At 33.8% G+C, this 24,760-nt stretch overlaps 6 protein-coding genes and 1 long non-coding RNA gene across 7 annotated transcripts; 4 read left to right on the top strand and 3 right to left on the bottom strand.

The window, feature by feature from the left end:
* The first annotated feature begins 594 nt into the window (after nt 1–594).
* Nucleotides 595–2,364, top strand: LOC123196456 (pentatricopeptide repeat-containing protein At1g06270). The gene has a single exon (XM_044610501.1). It carries the CDS (start codon nt 865–867, stop codon nt 1,882–1,884), a length of 1,020 nt encoding a protein of 339 aa, XP_044466436.1. The 5' UTR covers nt 595–864; the 3' UTR covers nt 1,885–2,364.
* A 57-nt stretch (nt 2,365–2,421) lies between these two features.
* On the bottom strand, nt 2,422–3,770 carry LOC123196455 (ervatamin-B). Its single transcript, XM_044610500.1, has 2 exons — nt 3,286–3,770; nt 2,422–3,201 (listed from the first exon to the last, which is right to left on the bottom strand). The coding sequence occupies exons 1-2, from the start codon at nt 3,722–3,724 to the stop codon at nt 2,609–2,611; spliced, it is 1,032 nt and encodes a 343-aa protein (XP_044466435.1). The 5' UTR covers nt 3,725–3,770; the 3' UTR covers nt 2,422–2,608.
* A 3,855-nt stretch (nt 3,771–7,625) lies between these two features.
* On the top strand, nt 7,626–9,777 carry LOC123195934 (basic leucine zipper 61-like). The gene is made up of 4 exons (XM_044609798.1): nt 7,626–8,413; nt 8,510–8,600; nt 8,695–8,821; nt 9,019–9,777. The coding sequence occupies exons 1-4, from the start codon at nt 7,884–7,886 to the stop codon at nt 9,174–9,176; spliced, it is 906 nt and encodes a 301-aa protein (XP_044465733.1). The 5' UTR covers nt 7,626–7,883; the 3' UTR covers nt 9,177–9,777.
* A 1,887-nt stretch (nt 9,778–11,664) lies between these two features.
* LOC123196155 (trichohyalin-like) lies at nt 11,665–14,846 on the bottom strand. Its single transcript, XM_044610056.1, has one exon. It carries the CDS (start codon nt 14,750–14,752, stop codon nt 11,906–11,908), a length of 2,847 nt encoding a protein of 948 aa, XP_044465991.1. The 5' UTR covers nt 14,753–14,846; the 3' UTR covers nt 11,665–11,905.
* Nucleotides 14,847–15,412: 566 nt separating this feature from the next.
* On the top strand, nt 15,413–15,999 carry LOC123196561 (PLASMODESMATA CALLOSE-BINDING PROTEIN 5-like). The gene is made up of 3 exons (XM_044610617.1): nt 15,413–15,724; nt 15,783–15,865; nt 15,915–15,999. The coding sequence occupies exons 1-3, from the start codon at nt 15,413–15,415 to the stop codon at nt 15,997–15,999; spliced, it is 480 nt and encodes a 159-aa protein (XP_044466552.1).
* Nucleotides 16,000–17,311: 1,312 nt separating this feature from the next.
* LOC123196156 lies at nt 17,312–18,268 on the top strand. The gene is made up of 2 exons (XR_006497619.1): nt 17,312–17,468; nt 17,817–18,268. It is a non-coding gene; the product is annotated as an uncharacterized LOC123196156 (long non-coding RNA).
* Nucleotides 18,269–23,136: 4,868 nt separating this feature from the next.
* On the bottom strand, nt 23,137–24,060 carry LOC123196560 (E3 ubiquitin-protein ligase ATL41-like; the record flags this gene model as incomplete). The annotated part of the gene is made up of 1 exon (XM_044610616.1): nt 23,137–24,060. A coding segment is annotated over one exon (693 nt), but the record flags the coding sequence as incomplete, so codon positions are not given.
* Between the last annotated feature and the right edge of the window lie 700 nt (nt 24,061–24,760).

Here is a 24,760-nt window from a genome sequence, read left to right as displayed (position 1 = left end):
TGATGATAATTCGGAAAATTATTATGTAAGGTCGAATGAATATTTCTTACCCCAACTTTGATGAAACATATATTTTTGTTTTTTAAGTTTGAAAAGCTTATTCATCTACATATTATTATTACATCAAAAGTTATGAAAGTCATTAATGCATAAATATAAATAATTATTATATTTAATTAGTTTAAAAATCTTTTAAAATTTAAGGTGATAATCAGATTAATTACTATTAGTAATAGAAAATTATCTATTATTAGTAATAATGTAAATCAGTCAAATGATTTATTTTCATATAAACTTTACTTTCTTTTTTAATTTTAATTTATTAATTTTTAAAAAACTTAAATTTATCTATTAAATTTAGATGTTATTATCAAATAAAATTATTATTTTAAAATTTTATTTGAAAAAAACAATTTATCTTCATTATTTAATTTAAAATAACAATTTACATAATTCAGGATCAACAACTTTATGAGCGCCCAAACCATTACACTTGCACCAAAAAAACAATCCATCCCCTGTTTCCAACTAGAGTTCATCTTGACCCTATCAGATCAGAGTCCTCCGTCAACGATACGAACATTGATGCCCCCGAACCTACGGTATGATCTTCTCTATGTGATTAAAAGTAAGCTTTCCAATTTTGGTCGACCAACGTTTTGTGCATAAGGTGTTAGCTGATATGCCGCTGTAAGCTTTGGACCTTGTGTTTCTAAGCATTCAATTTGTTATCCACAGAAGGATAAGAGTGGATTCTTTTTAGCTTTTGATTGATTGAGACCTTGTAAGGATGGTCATTCTCTGCAGGTTACCGTTGTAGCACCCATGACCTATTTTTTCGTTTAAATTAAGTACAACGAAACGATGATGATTGGAGCAAAAAGAATTTGCAGATCTCTTGTTAATCTAGGTCCTTGTCTTCTTCAGTTTTCTTCACTTTCTTCACAAACGCTTGAAGAAACTGTGAAAGCTGCAGTTGGAGCCAAAGAGTACCAACAGATTCCCGACCTTCTTAAGTCTTTCAAACTACCTTGTCAAAACCCTAATCCCTTCTCATTCCTCTCCAACTTCCCTGACAATCACAGAATTCAAGTCATTGATGAAATTTTGCATTCTTTTATCCCCCTCAGACCCCGTTCTCGATCGCAACTTGCCTATGATTGCCTCCTATCTTATGCCCTCCAAAGTTCCAATCCTCTCCCTCTTGCTCTTGCCATCCTCCAACGCACTCTTCGTTCTGGCTGCGTTCCAGCCCCCCAAACGCGCCTCCTTCTTTCTTCTGTATGGCTTGAGCGAAGACGCCATTCTCACTCTGCCGCTGACATTCTGTCAGAGGTGCAGTCTATTGGGTATCATCTTGATTGTGGCACTTGTAACTACCTTATATCATCTCTCTGTGATGTTGATCAGCTGATGGAAGCGGTTAAAGTCTTGAAGGGGATGGGTAGAGCAGGATGTTTTCCTGATTTAGAGAGTTACAGCGTTGTGATTGGTGCAATGAGCTCAGTCAGGAGGACCAATGATGCAGTAGATATGTTGAAGGAAATGGTGGCAGAAGTTGGATTGGTACCTAGGCACACAACGGTGGTGAAAGTGGCAGCTGCATTGCGGGCAAACAGAGAAATGTTGAAAGCAGTCGAGTTGATTGAGTTCTTGGAGAGGGAAGATTTTCTTGTTGGATTTGAGAGCTATGAATTAGTAGTAGAGGGGTGCTTAGAGTGCCATGAATATATTTTAGCTGCAAAGGCGGTGATGAGGATGACAGGGAGAGGATTTATACCATATATTAAAGTAAGGCAAAAGGTGGTAGAGGGGCTGGCTAGTATTGGTGAATGGAAGATTGCTTGTGTTGTTAGGCAAAGATTTGCAGAGCTCAAGTCTTAGGTTTGTTTGTACGAAGTTATCAATGGATGAAGGATGAAAACACATAACACAGGCATTAGGCGAATGTTGTCTACATCCTAGTCTTTTGTCATTTGAAGACTAATACATGGCACTTGTTTCTTCCCGTAATTGTTCAGAGTTTTTTGGGGCTGAATCCACAGCAGTTGTGCGGTGATAGTGAGAACTTTGCCCTTTGCCCTTTGCCTCTTTGTGGTAGTTAGAAAGTGGTGCCCTTTGCCTCTTTGAGCTCGAAGGCCTCCACTTCACCGTCAACTCACTTTCTGCCAATAATTTGTACAAGATTTGCTTTCTCCATTCGCAAACAGAGCACAGATTAATTTCAATTTTTATCAGTTTTGTTTTGTTCTTTTTCCTATAGTTCTGTTTGAAGTTACTACATTCTCTGCCAAATGCACGAATGTTCTTCTACCAAATTTCCTTATATATATTTTATATCAAATTAAATTGTTTATATATGTGCTATGTGATTGACTGATTTTTAAATTAAAGATAAAGTAACAATAAAAGGCATGAATGTTGGTCTGGAACTGAACTTCTATGGGTTCTTTTATAAGCAATTTATTTGTGCAAGGCATTTTACAAGTCTGCTCAATATTATTTTTTCCAGCTTAAACTCTTCAAATTCATTGTTCAGTTGAATTTCATATATAACTAATACCAGAATAGTGCTTATTGAGGTGAAGTTTGTCATCCTAGACGCAGCTCAACCCTTAGTAGGATAACTTGCTTGCATAGCAATGCCACAAATTCCTTTGTTATCTTTGGAATTACGTTCCATTCTGACATACCCAGATTCACCCCAATTGGTCCCCCATGAATTTTTCACTATCCAATAATCTTCACCAGATTCTTGTCCATAACCAACCACTGTGACTCCATGGTTTAACTGTTGCCCACAAACTCCATTGAAAATACCATGAGAATAGAGTTGAAATGAATAGCCACTAGCATCAATTGCAACCGACACAGGTTGCTGGGCAACTGCAGCTTGTAGTGCTTGTTCGTTGTTAGCAGGTACTCCTGCATATCCACTAATTGTCACTGCGTGCTGTTTAATTTTAGCTGTGTCACAGGTTCCATCTATTCCCTGGTAAGGGTAATCTTTCTCCGTGGTTAATCCACCATTCTTTTTTATGAATTCAAATGCATCTTCCATGTACCCACCATTGCAGCCTTGGTTGTTACTGGTGACATCGCAGTCCACTAGCTCTTGCTCTGACAGAGATACCAAGTTTCCTGTTTTGATTTTGTTGATGCCTTCCACTGCTGCTACTGCAGAAAATGCCCAACAACTACCTGCATCAAAATGTAAGATTCATGGCTCCTTATTCTATTAAATATACATTTGAAAAGTCTATTATAATTGCAAATATTTCATACCACATTTGCCTTGATTCTTGACTGGAGTTACAGCGCCTTTCTTTCTCCAATCAACACTTGCTGGTGATCCTGAACACAAGCTTTTAACACAACTCGTTTGATTCGATGGTCTCCTATAACCCAAGTAGATAGATTTAAACTCTTCGTTTGTCAAGTCCGCAAATTCATTATCAGTCAGCTTGAATGATAAGTTCAAAGAATTCATAAAGTCAATGAACTGAACATTGGATGAGTAGATTCCAAATCGCATTTTCCATTCATCTCTTGTAGCATATTCTCGATCATTTCGTGCCAGCCATTCTTCATACCTCTCCTCCATGGCTGACGGATCATACCCTTCGGTCTTGTTGTTCTCACCACTTGCCCCTGAAGGCATCCATGTAACCAACAAAACAAAGAGAATAAAACCAGCATTTCTTAATGTCATCTGCGTACCCATTGCTTGCTCGATATGTAAGATGGGAAATGAATGCGTTGCTTATAAACAATATACAAATATGTCTATTTTGTATGAAAGAGATTTTTGCAAGTTCATCTATAATGCCTGTTCATACTTAACGTGCAATATTTTCCAGTTGGGGTTTGTTTATAGTTTTTGTTCACGTCTTTTCATATCTTTTCTCAGTGTGAATAGTGCTAGTTTCGAGTTGAGCCAAACTCGAGCTCATCTAAACTTGATTTTGGTTTGATTTGAAAGGAGTTAACTTCAAGCTTGTTGAGTTCATCTCAAAAGTGTTCGCATTTGATTCATTTGAAAGAAGTTGAGCTCAAATTCGAGTTTTGAGTTTGGTTTAATACTAAAATGATATTATTTTGATGCATATTGATCAAAATAATATTCCTATAGTTAATTCATATCAAATTTTTTAGACTTACGAACTTGACAAACCAAATACATTTAAAACTCAAGTTTGAAAATATTAAACTTTAAAGCTTGAGCTTATTTTATATGAGTTCATTAATACTTTTAAAACTCAAGTTTGAAAATATTAAACTTTAAAGCTTGAGCTTGTTTTATATGAGTTCATTTTGGATTTGTTGAAGCCAAACTCCAGCTCAAATAAACTTGGTTCAAATCCAACCCTCCCAATGAGTTTTGATAAAAATACTTATCATGTTTTGAATTCTTAGTGTGGCAAGGGCAGCTTCCAGGCTTGTTAGCAAATGGGTACGATGAATTGAGAATAGCTAACTAGCTAAGCTTAAAGCTCCGAGAGTCAATTGAGTATTGGGTTGTTACTCCCGAAATTCGGCCTATTTTTATGCAGAAAAAGTTACTACACTTATAAAAGCCCCACACGGATTTGGAGGGGTTTAAATTTAGCCTAACCGTTTTTCAGTTGGTGAAATTTTTAAAACTGCAATAAATTCATGAAACATAGAAAATGTGCCTATACTTTTGATATATAATTTGAATACATAGGTAATGTATCATTATATGATTGAATATTATTTTATCATCCAATCATATAATAATATATTATGTATACTTAAATTATATAATAAACATATATACACATAAGTTTATCAATATAGAAAGATTATGCTATTAAATTGTGTTTGTTTGTGATAAAAAAAGTTTCCATTAGGTCAAGTTGCAGAAACAAAGAGAAATTGAAATGTATTACCCTCATTTTTTATTAACTACTTAAACTTATCTGTAAATTAATATTAGACTATTTGATTACCCAGTTTTATTAAATTAAAATTATAATTTTCCGTACCCATGTCATAAAATTGTATATAACAACCATAACGTTTTACTTCATTCATTTATTTTAGGTATCCTTAAAATCTTAATATATAGTCTTCTTATATATGTTTTGGCTGCCACACAGCTATCAAGACACAGTTTCATCTGAATATGAATAGCCAAGATCCGTGTGTAAAGCTGAGGTATTATTGTGCGTCCGACAAGAGATATATGGGCTATAATACAAGCCAACTTGGAAGAGGAATAAACACAGTGAACAAAACCCGCTGCGCGCGCAGAGTTTGTGTAACATGCATTTTATATATTATACCAAGTGTACTTGTCTTTTGAGATGCTCTACGGTCAGGGCACTTCCTTGAGATGAATGGAGGCAAAATATCATAAATAAATAAATAAGTTATGCCTCCCAAGTCGTAGATTAAATAAAACAAAATCATATTATCGTTATTATTTTTGGTAACCCTTCTAGGTTGAACTAAAGTTTAAACTTTGGATCAAAAGGAGTGTTCTTATAACCATTACATTAAATAAATTTAAAATTTAATTTTAAAATATTATTAGAAAGAATTTAAATATTTAGTTTTATGCTTATAATCAATTTCTTTTATTATTCAAACTACTTCTTTAAAATAAAATAAGAAAAAAATTAAAAATCGATAATCAGTGGTGAACCTAAAAAGGGTCAAAAAGAGTTACCTAACCAACTTTTGATATTAAATATTTGTAGTTATCCTATTGAGTATAAAAAATAAGTATTTTAACACTCTTTTAAACTTAAAAATTATTAATTTAATATATTAAAAATATCAAAATAATCTTTAAAATCTGATAGTAACACTTTTTAGATTTCATCATTTCTTAATTGATTTCTTATATTTTTATTTTTACATAATTTAATTTTTTTATATTGTATCTCTGAATTTATTACTATTGATGATGATGATGATAATGATGGTGATGGAAGTTGCGGAGAAACGAAAGTAGCTAGGCAAGGAATACACATACCCTACATGTGGGTATGGTTTGGGGACAAAGCAAAGAAAGTATAGGTAGAGCATGCAAACAATTCACATGCCTTGCTACAATGACCATGTAACATGATCCCTTTCCTTTCACAGCTCATCTCCCCAAATCCCTACTATTTCTTTCTTTATACTATACACAAGTCTTTATTTTATTTTTGTTTAATGAATTATTATATATAGGACAACTCTTTCTGTATATATGCTTCATTGCACATGGGTATATGACCTTTCACTGCCCATTTTCTCTCTCTCTCTATCTGTCCTCCAACACCGATTTAAGGCCTCTCTTTCAACTAACATCATTTCCATTCTTATAATTCGCTGAAAATATTAAACATTTTACCTTCAATTATAAATAAAAATCGTTTTTTCTGTGGGAGGCAGTGTGTAATAATAATAGTCTATATACTTATTTTCAACTAAACGTTCAGAATTATAAAATTAATGAAATCCGTCAAATTAGTAAAGTATTAAAATTTTTTTAAAAAAAAAATTCACACTTTTCATGAATTACATAAGAAAAAAAAATCTTCCTTTCAACTAGCAAAAGTCTTGGAGAACTGAATTTTAACTACCATAAGTAGGCGATAAGCCAGTGGATTTTATCCGAAAGGGATTGCCATCTTTGACTTGTGGAATCAGAGGTGATAAACAAGGGCTGTTAGAAGAGAGAGAAGAGATGGTGAACATGAGCATGTTTCCAGAATTATAAAATAATTAGGGGGGTTTGATGAGAGAGAGTATTATAAGAATTTATTTTTTATTATTTATATTATTTTATTAAATTTAAAAATAATAAAAAAAAGTTTAATATTTTATTATCAACGATGGTATGACGTATAACATAAAAAATAATTTTAGTATCATCCTCCCTTTAAAATATTAAAATATTATTAAAATAATTTTAATTTAATTTAATTTATTATATTCTTATTTATTAATTTTAAAAAAAATAAACTTATTTTTAATTAATATAACAAATAACATAAAAAATATTTTAAAATAATTATATCTAAATATATTTATGTAAAATAATATACCAATATTATTTTATTATCACTAAATTTTATTAAATATAGGAATTATTTATATCTGATAATCTTTTCAATAATTTATTTTCAAGTTAATATTTCAATTTTGGTAATAAAATATTATCCACATCAAACACACTTTTAGAGTACTATAAATAATAAATCTAGATTCAAGTTGAGTTTGTTTAAGTTTGAGCTTAAACTCGGTTTGAACGAGTTTGAAAATTTAATATTATTGGGTCTAAATTCGAGTTTTAAGGGTCTCAGTTCATAAAACTTACGAACTTGAAAAATTTGATACGAATTGATTAAAATAATATCATTTTGATTAATATAACTCAAAACGATGTTATTTTAATATCGAATAGAATTTAAAACTTGATTTATGTTTAAACTTGAACACAATTTCTCTCAAATAAATCAAATTAAAATATTTTCGATTTAAACTCAATTCAATTCAAGCTTTAACATTTGATTGGAGTAGCCAAACGGCTGTCACAAGGGCACGTGGTTGCTGATACCTCTTCGTTAATAAACTACTGGCGACTTTCCAGTTATACCGTTGAGACCCAACCTCCTACCAGCTGTACATAGCTGTCCAATCTTCTCCCATGTGACTCCAGTGCTCCCACTTTCAGAGAAAGATAAAAGATTCAACATTTTCTTTTCAGCCCCCCTCCTTTATCATCATCTTCTTCTTCTCTCTTTCTCAGTTTTTAATTCAACACTAGGTTGCATTTCGGTGTATATATTAAACGAACCTTTGTTATACAAAGTTCATTTGGTCTGCTCTCTTGTTGTTGTTTTCTGTTGTGAACATTTTCTTATATGGCACAGTTGCCTCCTAAAATCCCCAACATGCCGCCGAATTGGCCTGACTTTCACCACCAAAAGACGCCGTCAATGGCCAACATCAGTGGCGCCACACAAAACCCTTCGTGGGTGGACGAGTTCCTTGACTTCTCTTCCTCGAGACGTGGAAGTCACCGCCGTTCCGCCAGCGACTCCATTGCGTTCCTTGAGGCTCCAATGCTGGATGAATGTCGTGGCTCGGGCGGGCTTCCCGGGTCGGGTACTAATCACGAGTTTGATAAATTTGATGACGAGCAGTTCATGTCTATGTTCACTGATGATACGCCAAATGCCGTGGCGCCTACCGTCTCATCCTCCAACCCCTCCACACCGTCGGATCACAATAGCATCAGTGAAGAGAAAGATGCACCTTCTGATCAGAAACAGCAGATGAGGAATGAATCGGATGAGGTGCAAAGCCAGTGCAAAACGGAGACACAACCTTCACCTAACACCACAACAAACACATCCACTGATAGGATAGTTGATCCTAAAAGGGTCAAGAGGTAATCAACTTTACATTAACTTGAATTATTAAGTTGATTTATTTATAACTGCTTGATAATGACATGCATTTGTTTGTTTATGTTTGGTTTCTGCAGAATCTTGGCGAATAGACAGTCAGCACAAAGATCACGAGTGCGGAAGCTACAATACATATCGGAGCTTGAACGTAGTGTTACTTCGTTACAAGTATGTAGTTGCTTTCTCTTGAAGTTGAATAATGATCAACCATAATTATGGTTACCGCATGCTTTATTTTTACTGTTTTCTGGGTGAATTGAAGGCTGAAGTCTCGGTGTTGTCGCCACGTGTTGCATTTCTCGACCATCAACGTTTGCTTCTCAATGTCGACAACAGTGCTCTTAAGCAAAGAATCGCTGCATTGGCTCAAGACAAGATTTTTAAAGATGGTAAGTGTTTCTCATTTGTGTTGCGTAGGTATTTTTCATAGAATTATTTAGAAGGAAGGTGACAGATAGGAGATTAAGTACTGCAAAGAATGTAGCCGCAGGCACACACACATATATTTATGTACGATACATACATCTGTGATAACATGTGGGTGGTCACATGCATAACAATAATAAATGATGGATGGATTATGCAGCTCATCAAGAAGCTCTGAAGAGAGAAATAGAAAGGTTGAGGCAAGTATATCACCAACAGAACCTCAAAAAGATGGAAAATCCTGGAGCCTCACCAGCATCACCACAAACTGCTGATGTCAAACCCTCTATGGAAAAAGAACAGCTTCTCGATGCTTGAATCTCACAAAGACGTGAGATTTCATATCCTTTGGTTCCTTTCAGTATGGTTGTAGCGGTGACCAAGATTTAATTAAGAGAAAGAAATGTAACAATGAAATGACAGCCAGCCCACAAGCTACTTGCTTGCGTTGATGCTCCAGTCTTGGTCTCCTCCTCAATGTGACTACGAAAGGAGTCAAGTTGAAGGTGGAAGATTGAAGGCTATTCTGTGGAGGTGTTACAGCCACAGCCACAGCCACATGATAAACTTGGGACCAGTGAGAAGGTTACAGGCTAAGATTTCATTAATTAAATCCAGGAAAGGAGATGCAGCTAGCTGCAGCTGTGGTTTCAAGGAAGTAAAAAACTGTAGTTTGTCTTTGCTTTGATTGATTAGGTGGATATGGAATGTGGTTTTACTTTTTATTTTTTATTTTATTTTTCAAAATTTATTCTTTTCATAAGGTGTGTTTTGGGATGTATGAAAGGAAGATGATGGTCCGGCTTAGGCAAAGGCAAGTGGTGGTGTTGTCAGATTGTTGTACTTTTTTCAGTGGCTTTTCTTCATTTGTAATCGTTTATTTGTCAAATTATTTCAAAACAAGAAAAAGAAATGTAAATATGTCTCCATTGCCAATTCTTAAAAAAGGGCAGTGTAGAACTAGAAGAGGAGGTCATCTTGTTTAACCTTAATCATAAAATTATGAAGGTTAATTAGTTGGTAATTATTTGTGGTAAAAGGGTTTTCAAATGTGTTAATTGGGTGAGAATTATTAATTACTCTTTCAATATGTTTTATCATTCATGTGTTTTTTTGGAAGAAGAGCTTCAAGTACAACTTAAATATGATTATTCATAATGGCCCTCTTAGAAAGGTTGATCCATGTTCTAACAGAAAAGCAAGCGCCATTACCAGATAAGAACCGACTTGGGTTATTATATTATAACAAAGTATGCATCCTGCTTTCACAGTTCCCAAATTAAAGCCAACCAACTAAACACATTTGTATGAAACAAAGACACGACGCACTAGCCACTATGGACTACAAACTAATGCTCTGCATGAATAATGATATTGATGGGAGGTTGTGGCGGAGCATCATAATTATATATATATATATTAAGGAGAGGATCTCCACTAGATTATTTGACTGGTAGAGTGAGCTGGGAAACTGAAGTTGGCAAAAAAAAAAAAATCATCTCCACCTTCTTCTTTGCCAACGTGAGTGATGTGATCTATAATACCTCCCATACTGAAGTTTTCATGGTGGTGCTTCCTCCATGCATCTTGATGAACAGCTTCATACATTTCACTTTGACGGAATTGAGCAAAGTAATGTGAACAAGAAAAGCAACAGAAAATAGAATGTATCAAACATTTGATCTCCACCTTTGGAGTAAACTGTTGATTTTACTAAAAGAAATTGAGTCGTGAATTCAATCATTGTACTGAATTTTCAAGGATAAAGTTTCACATAAATTATCCCTTTGACTCGGTCATAATTTGAATTTTCTGGGATAAATTTTACTGAAGCACCACTTGATTTTCTCCAATTCAAAATTTATAAATTCTATTTCTCAATCAATTTTGTTAATTCCCTTTTCAAGTTTTCCTTCATTCAAGTCTGTATATAACATAGGAAAAAGCCTATTACCTGACACCTTTTTTTTTTAATTGAGTAATACTATATGTATATATTTTTTATACATAATTTAAGTATACAAATAATATATCATCATATGATTAGATATTATTTTATCTTTATATTTTAAAATCATTCAATCGCATGATAACATATAAACTATATATTTAAATTATATATAAAAATGTATACACATAATTTTATTGTTTTAAGTTTACTAAATTGTATATTATTGGCCTTTTGTTTTATGCTTTAGTTTAGTTTGATCTTTTATTTTAAAATTAAAATGTAAAATAAAATTAATAAATGTCAATTTATTAGTGCTTTGTGACATTGGATGGTCCACCGTTAAAGTCTATTTTTCCTTAGAAAGAAAAGTTTTCCAGTGTCAAAGATGTGAATGCTTTCTCACAGCAGAAAATGGCTTGTGATAAAGCAGCACAGGTTTCCTGCACTTGACCTGGAAGACTCAACCCAAGACAGGTTCAAAGTCTTCGTGTTCAAATCTGTACATATTTTACATGAGCAAATGAAAAAAAATGAAATCAAATAATAATAAAAGATAAAAGGACTCTGGTAATTACTTTGCACCTTCACTATTATGATACATTAATGACAATGCCTAAGCCAGCAGCACCTACCCATGACTTGGGTTTAACTCGGCAATGATGGGCTAGCTAAACCCATACACAAAATTCTGCAGAATGTATAGCGAAATGGAAATTTGCTTGTATCCATTTCTGAAACTAACAGGCATTATTACACTTATTCTAGCTACTTGCCATTGCTGCAGTTAGATGAAACATTCAGATTTCTTTCTGACTCTGCAGAAATACAACATGTTAATCAAATTTCTATTCTAAATTAAAGCATAAATCGTACGTTCATAAATGATGAGTAATCACAAGCAGACAGCATAATATAGTAGTTCTAGCGACTATAATGGTCCACCGCCATTTTAACGTACCAAGACACACTAAAGATTTAAATACATAAATCTACAAACTAGGAGGAAAAAGAGAGCTGCAGAATTTTTTTGCTAAATGTTCCTCCACGTTAACCTATTAATAAAATGACTCAATTCATAGATTTGCCAACCAGACAATCACTCATTTGGAGCGCATTTTGAATCTTCAGAAACCTTTTGTTTTGCAAGCAATTCCTTGAGGTGTACTACCTCATTTTCAACATCAAGCATCTTCATAGAGAGCATATGAATCTGACAATTATGTGCTTCGAAATTTGAAATCCATCCATCTTCAAACTCCTTAATTTTCTTTTCAATTAGCACACAGTTCATTGTCTCATCTTCTTCTAACTTCCTTCTATCTGCTTCTCGCTTCTTTATGTCATTTTCTGGGGTCTTTCTTTCTTCTTCTTCCTTCTTCATCTCTTCTTCCTCCTTCTTCATCTCTTCTTCCAGCATACTTCTTTCTTCTCCTTTCTTTATCTCATCTTCCATCATTCTTCTTTCTTCTTGCTTCATCTCTTCTTCCAGTTTCCTTCTCTCTTCTTCTTGCTTTTTCTCTTCTTCTAGCTTCTTTCTCTCTTCTTCTTGCTTCACACGTTGCTTTTCCAGTTCCATAGTGCTTAGAACTAAACCTCCACTGCCTGTAACATCCTTGTAAAGTGGTTCATCAGCCTGTGGGCACTGTGCTCTATATTCAGCAAATGCCTTATGAGTCTCCTTCAAAGCCTTTCTATATCCCTCAAGGACATTTGCCATAACATAAAGTTCACTCTCAAGCTTATAGACATCAATCTGCCTCTTTTGTTGTTCCTCTAACTTCGCCTTATGCAAGTGCTCTATTATGTTATCCCGCTTCTGCACTTCATTGATTAAAATTTGTTGATTCATATTGGAATCTTCACAAATGTGATCTTTTGCCTGATACATCATAGTAGCCTTTCCCATCCAATGCTGTATTTGCTCCATACACATGTGAAAATCTGAAGATGACTCTTTAACCCATGATCCTCCACTCCTCAACCGCTTATTGCCCTCATTAAGATGAGACACTTCATTCTCCTGATCAATAGGTCTCTTGTTCCCATTACCAAAATGTGAAGATGAAGCGCCTGGATTTGTATGAGTGTCAACCCTAGACGAAAGAAACTCCCCAGGTAAATCATCATCACCAATCTGTATCCCATTATTAAAAGGAACTTGCACTGTTTCCATTCCTTGAATAAGATTAGCAGAGGATACCATCTCTAAAGCATCAGCTTCAGGAGACAGAGCAAATCCTCCTTTGTGCTGCTGCTCTTCCTCATCCTCCTCTTCTTCTCCTCCCTCTTCCTCTCCTTCTTCTTCTTCTTCTTGTTTCTTATCCTCATCACAGTCCATAACCTTAACATCACCAAGACTACACCCCCTCAAAAAATTCTCGTGCTCAATGATATCATTTTTCCTATCCAATAACCACGGACCTTGTTGTTCATTTTTGTTTCCCCCAAAGTAGCCAACATCATCATCTCTCACAACTTCTTTTTCCGTCTCAACATTCTCTTTCACATCAACAATATTATCTTGACCAAGACATAACTCAATATTATGCTCCTGCAACTCGGTTGTTTTACTATCATAAACCATATCATGCATTTTCACATCCCCATCACAGTCCTCATCTTCATCTTTGACCTCTCCTCTCCCCTCCTCCTCTCCATCTTTAACCTCTCCTCTCCCCTCCTCTTGTTCATCTGTAAACTCTCCTCTCACCACCCCTTGTTCATCTTTGACCTCTGCTCTCACCTCCTGTTGTTCATCTTTAACCTCCTCTCGCACCTTCTCCTTTTCATCTTCGACCTCCTCCCTCACTTCCTCCTCTTCGTCTTTGAGCTCCTCCCTCGCTTCCTCCTCCTCGTCGTTGACCTCCTCTCTCAAGCCCTCTGCTCCATCTTTCACCTCCTCCTCTTCATCTTTGATCTCGTCTCTCAAGCCCTCCACTTCATCTTTGACCTCCTCTCTCACCCTCTCCTTTTCATCTTTGACCTCCTCTCTCACCCTCTCCTCTTCAGCTTTGGCCTCCTCTCTCACCTCCTCTTCTTCCTCTTTGACCTCCTCTTCTTCTTCTTTGATCTCTTCTCCCATCTCACCCTGCTGCTGTTTGACCTCTTCTCTCAACAACTCTGCTTTCTGACATTTAATCAAACACTTCAAATGCGAAGCATAATAACAATTTTCCAACTTTGAGTTCGTTAACTCTTTCTCCACCATAAACCAAACCAAAGTAGCCCAACAAATCTTCTCAAAATTCCCTTCTTTGATCATCTTCATCACATTCAGCACATCCTGTGGCATCATCCACGTGTCGTCATGCAGAAGCATCCAATTAGATACTACCTCTTGGATAAACCCTATCGACTCCTCCGATTCTTTCTCACAGGACTCCCCAGAACCGTCCGGAGCATTCACATTGAGGTTACCCTTATCCTTCCTCACCGTCAATTTCAATGCGCGGGACAGATCCGCGCGATTCACAAGGATTCTCGTACCGTTGACGTAGCTGCTACGGGTGTTCGAGTTGTAATTTGCGATGATTTGGGCGATGAGATCTGTATGGATGTTGGAATCGAACTCCAGATGAACAAAATCCCATATCCCAATTCGTTTCAACAGAGCTTCGTGACGGGAAAAATCTAGTTTTTTGTTGGGTCGGAAAGGAATTGGCTTTAGGGTTTGGTTAAGAATTCCGAGCTTCTTCAAGCGTTTCTTTTCGAAAGCAGCAGCACGTCGTTTTTGCTTGTTAGGTTTCTTGCGTTTAAAAGAAGGACGTCGGATGGGATTAGGAGCAGTGGATTGCGAGACCGGGGTAAGCATCTCTACATCGTCATCATCCTGATCTTCTTCAAATTGGTCAGAGTTACAAGGAATTGGTGTGTCTAGGGTTAAGGTTTTAGGTGAATGGGGTTGGATAAGTGGTGATGGTTGATCGTCGTCCTGGGTAATCATGTTAGGGTTTCGCTGAGTGGAATTGCGGGGTTGATTTCAAGTTTTCAACAAGAAAGATCAACAGTGGGAGTGAACATGCTATATTTCTTCTGTAACAGAGACTTGGTTTTTGTTTTCTTTCTCCGCCATGGACTTCCAATCAATTCCTGCCATGTCAGCAAAACTTTTGACTTTGCCTCTTTGAACCAATTTTTTAATTTAATTAAAAAACAAAAATTTTAATTAATGGATCGAGCCTTGACCCGAAAGCCCAATCCAGAGTATTTTCAATTCGATCAGTTGAATTGGCATAAAAAATATTTAAATAATAAACCACAAATCAAATTCTAGTTTGATACTCCAGCCTCTATTTAATAAATGTTAAAATTTATTATTTTAAATATCCAATCAAATATTTAGATGGACGAAATGATGTAACATAAAAAACACGTAATTAGCCCTAGAAGGTGGAACATTTTTGTTGCAGATATAAAGATCTGTGACCGTTAGTAGTATCCTTTCCTTTTCGTTAGTTATGGGTCTTGTTTGCTCTATGGAATGTCATGGAGCTTTTCAGCATACGTATTAGCAATTCAATTTGGTTGTTGTGAGGGGCCTTAATGTCAGCTTCATCTGTTCTCTGTTGTTGTTATGCATGTTCTGCCTAAATCCTAATCCCGGATGACCAAATTTGTAAATAAGGACTTGCAAAATGCTTCAGTAAAGCAACGCTTTGGGTTAGTTGAGAGAGGTGGGTTGGTGATACCGACGCAGCTATGGTGCGTGGCTAATAACAACGCGGAGGACACAGCCCTGCAGGGGGGGCTGGACTGGGCCTGTGGTCAAGGGGGAGTGGACTGCAGTCCAATCCAGCAGGGCGGACCTTGTTGTGACCCCAGTGATGTTCAGCAAATGGCGTGTTATGCTTTCAATGACTATAACTTGAAGCATGGCATGACCGATGAAAGCTGCAACTTTGATCACTCTGCCGCTGTCACTTCTTTGACATTTTTGCATCATTATTGATTTTTGTATTTGGTTTTGATCTCAGGTCGGTGTAGTTGCACATTCCCCGCCAGATGGTTACAGTTTAGTTACTCTGTTTCGACACCCTTCTTCCCAATTAAAGTTCCTGTTAAGTTGATGATTAGAGTATTTGATAAATTTGGATTGATTAATGCAGCTTGACAGTGAAGAATGGCAACATTTCAGACTCAACAACAGTGGGAATGGGGACAGATGGTGCAGATTTTTGTGGCTGCAGATAGATGGCCTACACATGGTTTTTGGCCTTTCGTTATCATTCATTTGCTCTTCCTGTTTACACTCAAAGGAAAACAGGGTGCTGGTTGCTCTGTTTTGTTCTTTTTCTCCCTTCTTATGCACGATCTTGTCAACTGTTAAAAAAGGGCAAAGGCCTTTTGTTAAGATTATGCATTTAGATGTTTAGAAACTGTTCTGGTTATTGGATCTGGATATTTTTGAGTGAATATTTTTTATATTTATTATAGTTATCTTCCATTGTTAATTTACTAATCATAATTGATCCAGTTATTTGTTTTACTAAAGAATCTTGTTTTGTTTCATTATGAGGATCATATTTTCAAGCCGGATATCTTTTTTTTTTTTAATAACGAGAAACTCTATTCAAATTAGACTATTATATTGGGTCAGAACTAATTACACAAACTTCAAATTTAGTGATTAACTCTACAATCATTAAATCAGATAAATCAAGAATTTGATCTTAATATATTGTTTGAAGAAACTTGAACCTTTACTCTTTTATATATTGAGTCTCCTCTTTTTCTACCCAAGTTATTCCTTGAGGTCCAAATTGAATACTTGTGTGGTAGCCGCAAAACATGATACACTGTAGAAGTAGCTTTAACAACAGAAATTACAGGGAATGGTTGTTGTTTTTGAGTATGGATCCTAGTGGTAGTACCCAATCCCACGTCATTGATGAATTGGACCAAAAAAGAGTAGAATTATGATTTGCAGACAATTAAATCAGAGCAGCTGTGAATCTGGCCGAAAGTTAGTGCCTGCACTTTGAATTTGGAGAATATTTGATATAAAAGGAGATCCAGATTACAACATTGTACCAAGATTTTGATATTTAGGTGTAAAGTTTATTCTTCAACTTGGAACATCTATCCTGCTATTGAAATGCTTGTTTTGCAACTTGGAATGTATGTTCCAAAATTCGAGTTGTTATGTAGTCAAACTAAGCACCCTAAAGTTAATCTTAAAAGTTTAGTTAGAGATGATGACCAACGAATAACGACTAAATATCTCTGCAGTTCAAAACCAATAATAAATTCATGAAAACATCATTGGTATAAGGATTTTGATCATTGGATTGAATCACATAAAAACTCTAATATCACATATATATTTTTAATTAATTTTTATTCATCTCCACAAATATTCTCACACACCCAGAGTAGATTTATCTGTGTGTTCTAAGATTTTAATCGCTACTATTATAATTTATTTTTTATAAGACTTTAAATTATTTATATCAATTAGTAACAAGAAATCGTGTCAATAGTTTGGTGCTAGAGGAAAAGGACAGACATATCTCCCACTCTCTTTATTCTAGTGATAGACTTAAGAAAATGATATTGAAAAGCATTATACAACCAATCTTCAAGCAGTTTAGAGTAAGCTTCAGAGTCTCTCTCTTGAAATCAATTCATCTTCAAAGTTGGCACATTGAAACCTGAGCAAGGTATTACTCTTAAACCTCCAATTGATCTTTCTAATGATGCTCAATCATTGCATAATTTTGTTAACTTATAAACACTGACAAAATAGCCCAATTCCAAGAGGGAAACGGCTGTAGGTATAGTTGCACCCTAGTCAGTATTAACTTGAAGCATGGCATGACTGATGAAAGCTGCAACTTTGATAACTCTGCCGCTGTCACTCCTTTGAACCCTAGTCAGTATCAAACACAACACTTCAATTCCTCTGCTTCTGGATCCACAAAATCATATACCCTTGATCAAATTTCTGTTTGTTTGCTTCTTAGACTCTTTTGCATCATTATTGATTTTTGTATTTTGTTTGATCTCAGGTCGGGGTAGTTGCAAATTCCCCGCCAGGCAGTTACAGTTTAGTTACACTGTTTTGACACCCACCATCCCAACTGAAGTTCCTGTTAAGTTGATGATTAGAATATTTGATATATTTGGATTGATTAATGCAGCTTGACAGTGAAGAATGGCAACATTTCAGTCTCAACAACAGTGGGAATGGCGACAGATAGTGCAGATTTTAGCGGCTGCAGACAGATGGCCTGCACATGGTTTTGGCCTTCCGTTATCATTCATTTGCTCTTCCTGTTTACACTTGAAGGAAAACAGGGTACTGGTTGCTCTGTTTTGTTCTTGTTCTCCCTTCCTATGCACGATCTTGTCAACTGTTGAAAAAGGCAAAGGCCTTTTGTTGAGATTATACATTTATATGTTTAGAAACTGTTCTGGTTATTGGATCTGGATATTTTTGAGTGAATATTTTTTATATTTATTATAGTTATTTTTCATTGTTAATCTACAAATCATAGTTGATCCAATTATTTGTTTTCTTAAAGAATCTTGTTTTATTTTATTATAAAGATTATATTTCCAAGCTTGATACTTTTTTTTTTAAGTAATAGGAAACTCTATCCGAATTGTATCATTATATTAGATCAGAACTAATCATACAAATTTTAGATTCAATGACCAACTTCATAGCTTTTAATTTAGGTAAGTCCAGAGTTTAGTTATGATATATCTCTTAAGAAAATTTGAATCTATATTCTCTTGTGTATTGGATATTCTGTTTTTCTAGTCAAGTTATCCCCTGGGGTCCAAGTCGAATACTTGTGTAACGTGACACCAATAACAGGGCCGCAAAACATATTATACTGTAGAAGTAGCTTTAACAACAGAAATTACAGGGAATGGTTATTGTTTTTGAGTAGGGAACCTAGTAGTAGTACCCAATCCCACGTCATTGATGATAACTAAGTTCTTAAGTTAGATTCAGACAGATTAATTTGACCATAAGAGAGTAGAATTATGATTTGCGGACAATTAAATCAGAGCAGCTGTGAATCTGGCCGAAAGGTAGTAGCTAAGATTTTAATTGCTACTACTATAACTTATTTTACGCAAGACTTTGAATGGTTTATATCAACTAATAACAAGAAATTATGTTAATAATTTGGTACTAGCAGAAGAGATTAAATATATCTCGCACTCTCTCTATTCTAATGATGATGACTTAAGAAAATGATATTGAAAAGAATTATGTGATCAATCTTCAAGTGGTTTAGAGTGCACTTCAGAGTCTCTCTCTTAAAATCAATTCATCTTCAAAGTTGGCACATTGAAACCTGAGCAAGGTATTACTCTTAAACCTCCAATTCATCTTTCTAATGATGCTCAATCATTGCATAATTTTGTTAACTTATGAACACTACAGTAAAATAGCCGAATTCTAAGAGAGAAACAATTATAGATACATTCACATCCTATAAGGAAACTTTATTTCTCGTTAAGTTTTATTGATAATTTAATATCTTGAAGTACCCAAACACCTTATCAAGCTCCATCAAGGTGACACAATAGATAAAAACCTATAATTTCTAAGACTCATAGACCTAGTAATGTTTTAACCTTTGTATCAACTAGATAAGTAACCAAGTTTGCCTCACCCTAAGGCCACCGTTGTAGGACCACCTAAATGTTGTTGAGTCTCTCTAGAAAAGACGGTTGGTTGTGTCTCGATACTTATTCCTCATAGACTAATGGGACATGCTCCTCTCCATTCTAACCCAATTTGTTAATCTATGTTTTAAACCAACTTGTTATCTAGTAACAACATGCAAGATGACCAAAACCACTAACCTTGTGGTCTAAAACGACAATAAATGGATAAAGCCTATAGATATTAGAAACAAGTCTCCTGTTTACAAGATAATATCCATTCAGTGTCCTAAAACACTGATGTTATAACTTAGACAAACTTATTGAATGAAATAACTTATCGAGCTCGTAAATTAGATGTACACAATTACTTGAATTCTCAACCTTTTAAGAGAAGATAGTAGAACAAATATACGCCAACCTAAATCATATTGGGATGTTTTGATGTGTCTCTTGATGCACTAATTGCGAAAACTAGTGAGTTAATTAGCATCGAAAGAGCAAACATCCCTCCTGTTCATCCGTCGGCAACCCTAGCCACATCCAATCACTTGCTCCCAATTTGTCAACAATCAACAAAGAGAAGATGATGAGGAAGAAAGGTGAGAGAAAGGAAGAGAGAAACAAGAAAGCCAATCACATAGAGAGAGTAGGTTGTCTAAGAGATAAGAGTCATCAAGTGGAGGAAGAGGAAACTAGTGGAGACGGAATAAATAAAAACAAAAAAAAAAAAAAAAAGAGAAGGAGATGGAAATCTATATTATTTAAATTTCTCTATTCATTGAGGAAACTAAAACATTAAAATTAATTAAGTACATATATATGTATTTATTTAACTTAAAAACCGGATGAAATTTTTATTTTTAAAAAAAATATATAATAAACTTTTAAACCTAAAATACATGTTACATGGAAAAATTCATTATCTTTAACTTTGAAAAATATATTTTAAAATATAGACAAATTTTTCAAAAAATAAAAATTTACATTCTAAAATAAATTACTCATATATTTTACTAGCAATAATAATATAACAGTAACTTTCATTTATAAGAAAGATTAATTAAAATAACCTAATTTTATCTGGATTAAATAATATTAGTCAACATCTTATGGGTTATATGAATATAGTCAATATCGTAATGTAGTATTTGTTTTACTTTCATTTCGAACTATAAGAAGTTAAGAACTCTTTGATAAACTAAACATAAGAGTGATCACTTATTTTTTGTTATTTTATCAAATTTTGTTGTTTTATAATTAATTTTATATTTAAGAATGCGTTATTTACTTTAAATCTACATTAATATGAAAAACTAATCTAATTTTGAGTAATAACTTATGAAAAACTCATCGAAATTGGGTGTGGTTGTGTTTTGGATAAAGTAGACATGATAGGTGGGGTAGAAAGGTAGGCATGATGGGTTAAAAGACAATTTAAAAAAAATTTTTGAGTTATTTGTGTCGAATATTTATGTTTTCCGAAAATTACTTTTAAGGTTATATTGATTGAGACTAAACGATATTAGTCAACATTTTATCTATTATATGAAGATAACTATTTAGTAGAATTAAAATATATAAGAGTGTTGAAAGTAATCAATTTTATCTCGTGATTTCATTGATTCTTGTTATTTTGTAGTTAATTTTATATTTAAAAATGACTTGTTTATTTAAAAATATGCATTATTATGAAAGATTATTTGATTTTGAGTTATGATTGGTAAAAAAGAATTGATCAAAACCCAGTGTAGGCGTGTTCTGGATAGAGTAAGCGCAATATGTGGGGCAGGAAATTTCAATGGCTCCGCCATTACTTGGAGGAACTGATCTTTTCTTCTACAACTTGCAAAAAGTTGCTTTGTCCATGTTTCAACAAGTGAATGAAGAGAAACAAAGCCAGTCAACTAATAACTATGCCATTGCTTTGATTACAAGAAATCAATACAAAGGAATCCATCTCCTTCATTCCTTGCTTGGACAAAATGCAGAAACGATTTCAAAGAATACTGTTAGGACAGTACAAAAAAATGTGTGGAGGAAATTGGCTTCCTACAGCAAGGAACAACGTAATGTGGAGAATCGGAGCTGCTAATAAAGTGCCCTTTTAGGGTCTTTAGAGCCATTCCTGCTGAAACAGCAAAGGCCAAATTTCTCATTCCATGAAGAAACAAGAAATCACACCATCATTTCCTGTATAACCACAGCAGAATGGACACAGACCAAAAAAAATTTTCAACCACAGTGTAAATATTCATTTCTTAAGGACCATTTGGCTTAAGTAAACAAAAATTAGTTTGATAATCTATTTTTTAATACTTACAGTATCTTATTTGGTTGATTAGTAATAAAAAATTAAGGTAATATTTTTATTACCTGTGATAGATAATATAAGTAGTAATCTAATTATTATATTCACTATAAGTATTAAAAAATTATCAAAGTAATCTTGATTTTTTTATAATTATATTCTTATTTATTAATTTTTTAAGACAAAAATAAAATTATTTTCAATTAATATAACAAATAATATAAAAAATATTTTAAAATAATTATACTCAAGGGTATTAAAGTAAAATAAAAAAAGTATTAGTATTTTTTTATTATCTCTAATCAAACACAATAATTATTTATATTTATTAAATTTAATAATTTATATTCAATAATATTATTTTAAGTATTTTATTTCTAAAACAATTTTTTAATTTTAATAATAAATCATTACTGAAATCAAACTCTCGTAAATGCTATAAGAGGCCGTTTGGTTCCAGGAGTTAAAAATTACTTTGGTAATCTATCTTTTATTACCCTGTTTGATTTGTCAGTAATAAAATATTACAGTAATCTTCTATTACCAATGTTAACATGACAGGTAATATAGATGGTAATCTGATTACAATCTTCACCTTAGATATTAAAAAATTATCAAAGTAATTTTAATTTTATTATAATTATATTATTATTTATTAATTTTTTAGGACAAAAATAAATTTATTTTTAATTAATATAACAAATTATATAAAAAATATTTAAAAATAATTATATTCAAGCATATTTAAATAAAATAATTTACTAGTATTCTTTTATTATTTTTAATCAAACATAATAATTATTTATATATATCAAATTTTATCAAATATAATAATTATTTATATTCAATAATTTTTTAAATAATTTATCTTTGAGATAATATTTCTATCATCTAATCCAAATGTTGATTATCCTCTCTACTTCCCTCACTGACCATTTTAGATCTTGTCGTTATACTTGGCTGTAAGCAAATTTCTGGAGCTTGACAAGACGGGTGGTTTGCGGCCAAGTTAAACTTTGAAAGTTGCAGAGACTTTGAATATTTCCTATCACATATAAAGTCAACTAAATGCTAAGTCAGATTAAGGGGGCTCAGCATTCCTTAAATTGTTTTTCTTAATCAACAACTCCATTAGGTTCCAACGATACTTTTTGAATATAATAACACAAAGGAAAATGAATGGTAGACGTCTTACCGGTTCATTCCCACCAAATCAATTTCAGATTTTGACCTTTAATAGTTTTAAATTAGATTTATTAAGGAATGAGAATTCCTTGAAAATGGTAAGAAGAGAGAATCAACAGTTTGGCTAGTCAGTGAGTAATAAAGAAATAAGAATTGTTCTTCACATGGGATGCACCTAATTAGTATTTTTCTATAATCTGCTTAGGTTACCAAATACTTCATCTTTATAGACTTTGAGAGAATTTAATTAATAATTAAACATACAAACTTACTATAAAATTTCTTTTAATCTCTATGGGCTGCATTTGGAGACTTTTTTTTACATGAATATCAACTGTATTATGTACTAGATTAATGAAATGAAAGGCGACAGAGAGAAAAATGAAGATAAAATTACGATTTTATTTTACATAATAACTATAGGCCTTGATTGATAATCACTGTCTCTCCAAATCTACCACATCTTCCTGGGAGGAAGATTGATGTATCCTTGATGATCTATCTCTGCTGAGTATTTTTCTGAAAGAGCTCAATCTCGAACTGGAACCTAAAATTTTAGCGGAGGATTCACCTCCACTGTTGGATGTGCCTTCCTGACATGACAATGTAGAATTCACACGTTCCAACGGCGGAGCGGTGGCTGCAATAGCAGTGGTGGGACCCTCACGGGACTCCGGCTGCAGCCGGGGTTCGGCCTCGGTGCGGCAGATGGGACAAGTGGAATGTGAACCAAACCATTTATCTATGCAATCGGCGTGAAAAGTGTGCTTACAGTTCGGCAAAAGTCTCGCCATCTCTTCGTTTTCAAGATTGCTTAAACAAACAGCGCACTCTATTATGGGGGCCTCAACATCGCCGCCATCTTTTTGTTTGAAGACAAACCTGGGCAAGGAGGAGATGACCAAAGGATCAAGGCCGGTCTTGGGCGGCTCGCCAGATTGGGCATGAGCCGAGTTGAGGTCCAGACTAACGATAGCTGCTCGGCGTTGTCTGGCTTGGCGCCGGAGGACACATCTTGCGTATACGTGGAGGAGTATAACTAGAACTACGACGAAAGATAAGGAAAAGATGGCGGTGAGCATGATTCTGCTGTTAAGATCATAAGGGTCTTTGCGAGGTAAAATGAGGGGTCATTATCGTGATCATCGTAGCCGTAATTCATGATGGCAGAGGGAGTAATGGCGGTGGCTGCTTTAGTGTCTCAGAAGTCAGAAGAGAAGAGAGGAGCAGAGAAGGATTTTTATGTTGGGTTTTAATTATAACGCAGACTTTGTGAATAGCGTGGGCAAGGGGTTTTCTTATAAAAAAATATACGCAACCAAACAATGTAAATTTTATGCAGATGAAAGGGGTTAGATTGTTGAAAGTTGACTCTTCAACAATTTTCTTTTTAATTATTTTTTTGATATTTTTTATAACAATTAAATTATGTGTATTTATTTTATATATACAAATATATATATATATATATTATATATTTATATTTTAAATAAAAATATATATATATATATAATTTAATAATTTTAAATTAAAAATAAAATAATACTTAATTTTATATATATATATATATATATATATATATATATATATATATATTTTAAATAAGTAATTCTTTTTTTTTTTAATGACACGAAAGAGGAATTTCTGGCGTCTAGCCCCTAGAGTGGGTCCCAAAAAATGTTTGTGTAATACTTTTATTATTAAAAATAAATTAAAAAATTATTAAATATAAACTATTAAATTAATTTAATCATATAATAATTCACAATAAAATATTATTTTATTTAAATATTTCTATTAAATAAAAAATTTTATATCAATATTATATTT

This window comes from Mangifera indica, chromosome 14 (assembly GCF_011075055.1).
Source record: "Mangifera indica cultivar Alphonso chromosome 14, CATAS_Mindica_2.1, whole genome shotgun sequence".
Taxonomy (NCBI): Eukaryota; Viridiplantae; Streptophyta; class Magnoliopsida; order Sapindales; family Anacardiaceae; genus Mangifera; species Mangifera indica.
The sequence above is the reverse complement of the archived record's forward strand: the minus strand, read 5'-3'. Positions and strand labels throughout refer to the sequence as shown.

What these genes read in the sequence shown, in the direction of transcription:
- LOC123195934 (XM_044609798.1), top strand. Translation starts at nt 7,884, where the DNA reads ATGGCACAGTTGCCTCCTAAAATCCCCAACATGCCGCCGAATTGGCCT. An exon ending in GTAGTGTTACTTCGTTACAA is followed by an intron (nt 8,601 to 8,694) that starts GTATGTAGTTGC and finishes GGTGAATTGAAG; the next exon opens with GCTGAAGTCTCGGTGTTGTC. An exon ending in AGACAAGATTTTTAAAGATG is followed by an intron (nt 8,822 to 9,018) that starts GTAAGTGTTTCT and finishes TGGATTATGCAG; the next exon opens with CTCATCAAGAAGCTCTGAAG.
- LOC123196456 (XM_044610501.1), top strand. Translation starts at nt 865, where the DNA reads ATGATGATTGGAGCAAAAAGAATTTGCAGATCTCTTGTTAATCTAGGT.
- LOC123196561 (XM_044610617.1), top strand. Translation starts at nt 15,413, where the DNA reads ATGACCAAATTTGTAAATAAGGACTTGCAAAATGCTTCAGTAAAGCAA. An exon ending in ACTTTGATCACTCTGCCGCT is followed by an intron (nt 15,725 to 15,782) that starts GTCACTTCTTTG and finishes TTTTGATCTCAG; the next exon opens with GTCGGTGTAGTTGCACATTC. An exon ending in TCTTCCCAATTAAAGTTCCT is followed by an intron (nt 15,866 to 15,914) that starts GTTAAGTTGATG and finishes TGATTAATGCAG; the next exon opens with CTTGACAGTGAAGAATGGCA.
- LOC123196155 (XM_044610056.1), bottom strand. Translation starts at nt 14,752, where the DNA reads ATGATTACCCAGGACGACGATCAACCATCACCACTTATCCAACCCCAT.
- LOC123196455 (XM_044610500.1), bottom strand. Translation starts at nt 3,724, where the DNA reads ATGGGTACGCAGATGACATTAAGAAATGCTGGTTTTATTCTCTTTGTT. An exon ending in CAAGAATCAAGGCAAATGTG is followed by an intron (nt 3,202 to 3,285) that starts GTATGAAATATT and finishes ATTTTGATGCAG; the next exon opens with GTAGTTGTTGGGCATTTTCT.